Source organism: Etheostoma spectabile, unplaced genomic scaffold (genome assembly GCF_008692095.1).
Source record: "Etheostoma spectabile isolate EspeVRDwgs_2016 unplaced genomic scaffold, UIUC_Espe_1.0 scaffold00002387, whole genome shotgun sequence".
Classification (NCBI taxonomy): Eukaryota; Metazoa; Chordata; class Actinopteri; order Perciformes; family Percidae; genus Etheostoma; species Etheostoma spectabile.
The window spans coordinates 10,241-17,889 of record NW_022602891.1 but is presented as its reverse complement, the minus strand read 5'-3'; the positions used below and the strand labels follow the sequence as shown (position 1 = coordinate 17,889).

At 42.3% G+C, this 7,649-nt stretch overlaps 1 protein-coding gene across 1 annotated transcript; it reads left to right on the top strand.

Moving 5' to 3' along the window:
• The first annotated feature begins 2,810 nt into the window (after positions 1-2,810).
• On the top strand, positions 2,811-4,172 carry LOC116675881 (trace amine-associated receptor 13c-like). Its single transcript, XM_032507396.1, has 2 exons — positions 2,811-2,983; positions 3,316-4,172. Exons 1-2 carry the CDS (start codon positions 2,811-2,813, stop codon positions 4,130-4,132), a joined length of 990 nt encoding a protein of 329 aa, XP_032363287.1. The 3' UTR covers positions 4,133-4,172.
• The last annotated feature ends 3,477 nt before the right edge of the window (positions 4,173-7,649 follow it).

Genomic DNA, 7,649 nt, shown 5'->3' with positions numbered 1-7,649 from the left:
GATTGATGTGATCCAGTCTCTTGGTCTTAGTGAGGACTCGAGCAGCAGCGTTCTGAATCAGCTGCAGCTGTCTGATTGATTTTTAGGGAGACCTGTAAAGACCCCGTTACAGTAGTCAAGTCTACTGAAGATGAAAGCATGGACCAGTTTTTTCCAAGTCCTGTTGACACATAAGTCCTTTAAACCCTTGATATGTTCTTAAGTGATAGTAGGCTGACTTTGTAATTGTCTTAATGTGGCTGTTAAAGTTCAGGTCTGAGTCCATGACTACACCAAGATTTCTGGCTTTGTCTGTTGTTTTTAACATTGTTGTTTGAAGCTGAGCGCAGACTTTTAATCGTTCCTCTTTTTTTCCAAAAACAACTACCTCAGTTTTTCCTTCATTTAATTTCAGAAAGTTCTGGCACATCCAGTCGTTAATTTGTTTGATGCAGTTAGTCAGTTTTTGTATTTGACTATAGTCCCCTGGCGATAAGGTTATGTAAATTTGTGTGTCATCCGCATAACTATGGTAACTTATTTTGTTTTTCTCCATTATCTGAGCCAGTGGAAGCATGTAGGTAGTGACCTGCCAGTCTTATTTGATTTGTTGAACCAACCTCAAAGTTGCAATGTTGCCATAACCAGATCCCAGGCCAAGCTGGTAGATGAGCCCTCTGTTACCCTCAGTGCCGTGCCTTTTCATGATGCAGATATGGACACTCAACCAGAAAAGCTGTGGAAGTCACGCAGGTGGCCCGAGACACTGTACTTCTCTTGGGTCACTGAGTTCCCTGGGCTGGCCACCTAGGGAAGCACAAGACCCTGGCTCGCATTAGACAGTACCATTAATGGCCTGGTTTGCAGGCAGATGTTGCCCAGTTTTGAAGGACTTGCCCTCAGTACCAGAAGACACTGGTTCTGATTGAGATCATTGGCTACCCTACCTCCTTTTTGCATGCCGGGAAGTACCCCTGGCCTCTACTGGGTTTTCCGTATTTGAACTGTTGTATGGTCATGAGGTAAGGGGACCACTGACCTTGCTTAGGGAGGCCTGGGACTGGTACCAGCAGAGGGAGGGGGTGTTAACATCATCTCCTATGTTGTTCAGATGAGAGACAGGCTACAGAAGATGGCAGAACTTGCCCAGCAGCACATGGTGGAGGCCCAGCTGTACCAGAAAGAATGGGATGATGATGATGAACCTTTGTTCCAGGTCAGAAGGTCCTAGTCATGCTGCTTACCAGTGACAGCAAACTGCTGGCAAAATGGCAGGGACCCTTTGAGGTGGAGAAGCAACTTGGACCCACCACCTACCAAGTTTCTACTGCAAGCCAACCGCGTTCCAGCAGGGTGCTGCATGTGAACCTCCTAAAGGAGTTAAAGGATGAGGAAGACAGAGGTATTACAGATCAGAGCTGTAGAGGAGGAGGAGGTGGTAGATGACCAGTATCTGCCCTGAGCAGCACGGCGGAACCTGACCTGGACTATCTGCCAGCTGATCAACAAAATCAAGTGAAAGCTTTATGTAATCGTCAAATATTTCAAGAGTACCCAAGTCGCATAAATATGGCGGAGCATGATATTGTGTTAAAGGAGGAGACTCCAGTTAAACGAATGAGTTACAGGATCCCAGAGCGCCTCCTGGTGTCCTTGAAAAAAGAAGTGGACCTGATGCTGTCTCTGGGGATGATCGAGCGCTCCAAAAGTGATCCAGTGGTGTTGGTTCCAAAACAGGATGCCACAATACGGTTTTTTATTGATTTCCGATACCTGAACTCTGTGTCAAAGTTTGACTGCTATCAAATGTCACATATTGATGACACGATCGAGCACCTGGGGAAAGCAAGATACCTGGCCAAGCACACACACGTATACCATGCCCTTAGCTGCCAGTAGCTCTGCACCAGACGCTGATTGGCTGATATAGTGGACGGAGCGTCAGTGAATTCACCCATAGGTTTGACTTCTGTTTTGAAGCTAGCAGTTTGCCTTTTGGCCAACACTATCTTGGTATTTTGAAGACAGAAGTGACCATATTTGGTCAGCTGGGGAGAACAACACAGTTTAGCCACGGTTGTGAAGGGTTTCACTGCTGCTTCCCTCAGCTAAATGCTAGAGAGGAAACATTGTTGGTCTTTAACTGGCTGATTTGAGTCATCCAGATGAGTTTTCTGGGCCTATTGGTGAGATTGCTATGGAAAAAGTACACATGGCGGTACTCTGGTAAGACCAAATGATGTTTAACCGTGTGTCCAGCTAATTTAAATAGCTCACGTTACTGTATTGTGGGATTTAACTTGATTGATTATTGTATGTGGCGTTTTCATTTGCCAGATGCAAATGTTTCACCAAACCAAGGTCCTACTCGAGACTATTTAGCAGAACCACCGTCTCTGCATCCAGATCTTAGCTTCTCCTGAGTTAATTGTGATTGAGTTAAAGAAATGCAAACAACCCAGAGTGTTATTTTCTCCTATCCCAGAATGCATCGGTGGTGTATCCAGACCTTACTCCACATGGCTGTAGAGACAGAGCTGGAAATGCAAAACTTCTGTTTTAGAAACCTGAAAATATTTTAATAATAGGACAAAGGAAAGAAAACAAGGGTGGAAAATGACAGAAGAGAAACAGCGAAAAAAGGCAGGGTTACAGAGAGAGTGATGAAGATGATGGTGGGATGTGCAGAGTCAGGGAGGAGGGGCATCAGAGTCAAACAGGGACTGAGAAAGGGGAGGGGATGAAGAGAATGAGAGAGAGATAAATCAGTTACATGACTCAGGTTTGTTCAGAAAGCTGCCAGAGCTGCAGCTGTCTGCAGACCTCTGCAGATGGAGGTTGAGGACGGAGCCGAGCTCTGCTTTCCACAGTTCCCAAACACCTCCTGCAGGAAGCCCTCGTCTCCTTGGCCCCAAACACTGCTCATTTACATTGTGTGGTACTCCCTCTCACTGACCACTGTGACTCTCAACCTGCTCATCATCATCTCAGTCTCACACTTCAGGCAGATATTAACTTCTTTGCTTCTCTCTACAGGATTTTAAAATGTGAACAGCTGCTGTATATTTAGAAGAATTGTCTTGAATTAGTTCTGAATAATGTTGCTCCAAATGTCTGACTTTGATACCAGAAACCGTTGCTCATGTCCTCTCTCTTACTGATATTAATTGTTGCTTTCTGTCCTCAACCAAGTCATTTTAACTGTCTACTCTTACTGATGTGGTGGACTGAAAAATATTTAAACTAATATGTATTTTGTATTTTTACTTTTGAGAACTGGTTTGGGTTGTTCTGTCAGTGTTGTTGGTTTAATGATACTTTTCTCTTTCCCTGCAGGCAGCTCCACACCCCCACCAACATCCTCCTCCTCTCTCTGGCTGTCTCAGACTTTCTAGTGGGCCTCGTGGTGATGCCTGTAGAAGTTCTCAAAAAAACATCCTGCTGGTTTATTGGTGACTTTGTGTGTTTTCTTTATAATTATCTGACATGCATCAGTACCGGATCCTCAATAGGTGACATGGTGCTCATATCAGTTGACCGTTATGTGGCTATTTGTGACCCTCTGCATTACAACACCAGAATTACTGTGAACAGAGTTAGATTCAGTGTTTTTCTGTGTTGGCTCTATTCTGCTTCCTACAGCCTATTCTTTCTGAGGGATGACCTGACTCAACCAGGGAGGTATAATTCCTGCTACAGAGAATGTTTGTTTGTCATTGACTATTTCACAGGAATAATGGATCTTGTTTTGACCTTTATTGTTCCAGTTACTGTAATTGTAGCTCTCTATCTCAGAGTATTTGCCGTGGCTGTGTCTCAGGCTCGTGCTATGCGCACTCACATTACAGCTGTCACACTCCAGCTGTCAGTGACTCCAAAGGCAAAGAAATCCGAGCTGAAAGCAGCCAGGACTCTTGGTGTTCTTGTAGTTGTGTTTCTAATGTGTTTCTGCCCATATTACTGTGTCTCTCTTGTAGGTGACAGCTGGGTCAACGCTTCATTTGCATCCTATGTTCTCTTTGTGTTCTTTTGTAACTCTAGTCTAAACCCTGTGATCTATGCCTTCCTTTACCCCTGGTTTAGAAAAGCAGTTAAACTCATAGTTACTCTTCAGATACTGCAGCCGGGCTCCTGTGAGACCAACATGCTGTAGAGAGGCTGTGGAGGGACTGAGATCAGACTCGGTCTAAGGATTAAATGAATGAATATGTTCAGTGTGTTAGTTATGAAATAGAGAAATTGAAGATAAACATTCCTGTCTTTAAGTGTGAATTGTGTATGATCAACAATTCAAAGGTCTGTTCTTCAGCTTTATCTTGTTGTGTATTGTGTCTCTCTGATGCTGCTGCATTTAAAGAAAGAGTCATAAGCAACACATACTGTTTCTAGGTAATCACTAGTGACATGAAACATTCCAACACAACACATCAAAAACACTATGAAAGCTTTGTATTTATGTCACTATATTTCGTTGATTTATGTTGATTTTGTTGCAAACAGAATTCCCAGGCCTGCTCTGCCTCTGTTTCATTGATAAAAAAAAGAACAGCCCCACTTTCCCTCCAAGTATAGAAAAACATCACCTGTGAACTGTAGTTGTGTTTCACATAAAACTGTCAGTACAAAAAGATCTTGGGCCCTTTAAAAAAGTTGTTGTAATCATTTTAATTTAGTTTCATTCATATGTGATCCCTGTTTAACATATATTGTCTTTATGACATAGTTATGTGAATCTATGAAGTCTTGTTGGGAGAAACAAAATAATAGATTATTTGAAAAGACAGGATTATCTACAGTTCATCAAATCATTGAAGTCACATTTCCAGAGAAACATGTAATCAATGGACAGAAAAAGATCAAGTTTAACAAATCAAGAGTAATGGATTGCAATTTGTAATCAGTGTCATTAGAAAATCATCTCAATTGTGATTTATTTAATGTTACATAGCATAGAGATTTATTGTAAAGTGGCATATGATAATAAACAGACCTATTCACAATGTAATTTTGTCTCTTTTTATCAATTTTTTCCCACTGATGTGAAATGACCAGAGGACAATAATGACATGTTGAAACCTCCGGAACAAAACCCAAATGAGTTGTTTTATTAACCTTCACACTCCTGGTCATCTGGGTGTGATAGCGGCATTCAAACCTGTCCAAAGGAACCACACCACAGGGGAAACCAACCCTAGTGGGATTCAGCTGAACTAAATGAGGCAGGTGTTAAAGCCTGAGTCCTTTTTTCGGTCCTCTTGGATGACAGATGCCTGCAGAAACCCCCTTATCATAGCAGCCTGAGCCACGCAATAATCATTGTTCAGCTACATCATCTGCAAACTTAAACTGCCCCAGTTATTACTCTCTGCTGACTTGCCAGAAGATGGAGCTGTTGACTTGTATTTTTCAGGATCAAAATGACGTAAAGCAGTGATGAGAAGATGACTAATGGTGTAGTTAAGTCAACCTTTGTCAAGTCCAAGACCAGGACTAGTTAGGACCGAGTCCAAATGAAAGACAGAATAGAATCTTCTTCAAGACCACTTAGCGTCTCTTGCATCGCATACATTATGAACAGGTAACTATCTCTTTTATTTTAAGATAATGACTTTGCATTATTTTTTGTAATGATCCACAAGCAAGTGCAACGTAACAACACTGTAGGATCAATTTAGGCCATAGACAGGTGTCAAATGTGTCCCTAAAAAATAAAAAAAATTTCCCATTCTGGAACTTATCACGTGTCTTGAAGAATCCACAGTACAAAGTGCCCAGTGACATTGTGTCTGTGGCCAAAATCAAAAAAAGCTTTGCTGCTCGGCTCCTAATTATCATCAAGGGATTTATTGGAAATTTCCTCGGGTACGTAAGGTATATCAAATGTGACCAATCACACTCATCCCAGAGCTAAGAAATATAGTACACCCAAAAGTAAATGAAAGAGCAAGACACACTAATGGGGTTGGTTATTGACTGCTACCCTGGAAACTGTTTTTTTCACTTCATCAAAGGACCAAAAATGTAGTCTATTTAGCAAAATTGTGATAAGATATTCAGTAATCTCTATTCCTCTCTCTCTGAGGAGGACTAGGCTCTCCTTCGAGTCACCTGCATGCCACAACTAACATTTGGTGTAGCTGTGTTGTTGTCTGGATGGAAACAGCAGACGTTCAGAGTCTTAGGGCTTAAACTCGCTGTGAAGTGACAGAAACAGGTTGAGATGACAAAGAAAAAAAGGTGTGGCAATTTGAACTTTGATCAACTGGGAACTATTGGGGAGTTGGGACCCTGGGAGGAAACCTGGAGAGAGCAATGAAACTCAGGGGTCTCCTGGGAAAATGGGGAGGGTTGGAGAGTAGGAATGCAGAAGTAGATGAAGTAGTTGTCACAAAAACTAGTGTTGTTATGATATGTATCAGCTCTGGAGCTCTCAATATGTCACACTTCTAAGAAATCAATCCTGTGTTTATTTAACGTGACAATTGTGTTCTAAGGGTTCAAACCCTGAAGGGGGGTTGAGTTCGTCCCAGGTTAAAGATAGGCCATAAAAAACACTTCAGAACACTTTGCAAAGGGCTTAGCAAGTAATTGTCCATAACTCTACCTCTTGCTGCTATACTTCCTCTTTCTTTATCCAGTAATTAAACAGAAATCTATCTTCAAAGAAATGGTGGTTCCAGTAGTCCAAGCCAAGTTCTCCGTCCCAACTAAGAAAATACGGACGCTGGGTGGTGCCCCTCAGCGTCCATTACGATGCAAAAAGCCCCATTCAGCATGTGGAAACTTGTGGAAGTTTCTGTACAGCGAGGGAGGAATTTGAGTGAAGAAGAGACCTTGTTGAAACAAAATAAAGACAGGCTGCAAACTGGATTGAAGGTTTAGGTATTCGGTGGAAGGGTTTAATTGTTTTCTGCAGAGAACAATCAAATGACGAGAACAGCTTTCACAATGAACAGAGTTACAAAGTGGCCACGGTTCTGGTAAATACAATCAGTAATACCCCTCCTTATATCCTCCTTATATCTGTCTCTAGTGCGTCAAGAATGACTGTAGCCGTCATTCTGTCTGAGAAATCAGAGATTTATCTCGTCTGTAGAAGGCCTCATGGCTCCAACCTTGCTTACAGTGGAGAAATGCAGAGTCAGAACATTTTGAGCTGTCTCCAACACTGGAGGACTTATTTTAGGATATACACATATTTCAGAGGCAAATTGAAGGATTTACTTATAATGAAAAAATCTCTTAAGAGATGAACAATTATTGAAAGAAAATCATTGTCTACACTCACCGGCCACTTTATTAGGTACACCTGTCCAACTGCTCGTTAACACTTAATTTCTAAGCAGCCAATCACATGGCGGCAACTCAGTGCATTTAGGCATGTAGACATGGTCAAGAGAATCTCCTGCAGTTCAAACCGAGCATCAGTATGGGGCAGAAAGGTGATTTGAGTGACTTTGAACGTGGCATGATTGTTGGTGCCAGAAGGGCTGGTCTGAGTATTTCAGAAACTGCTAATCTACTGGGATTTTCACGCACAACCATCTCTAGGGTTTACAGAGAATGGTCCGAAAAAGAAAAAACATCCAGTGAGCGGCAGTTCTGTGGGCGGAAATGCCTTGTTGATGCCAGAGGTCAGAGGAGAATGGCCAGACTGGTTTGAGCTGATA

Bases quoted from the DNA above. Each gene is read 5' to 3' on its own strand.
- LOC116675881 (XM_032507396.1), top strand. From the start codon at position 2,811: ATGGAGGTTGAGGACGGAGCCGAGCTCTGCTTTCCACAGTTCCCAAAC. The intron at 2,984-3,315 runs GCAGATATTAAC...CTTTCCCTGCAG, and splicing joins ATCTCAGTCTCACACTTCAG to GCAGCTCCACACCCCCACCA.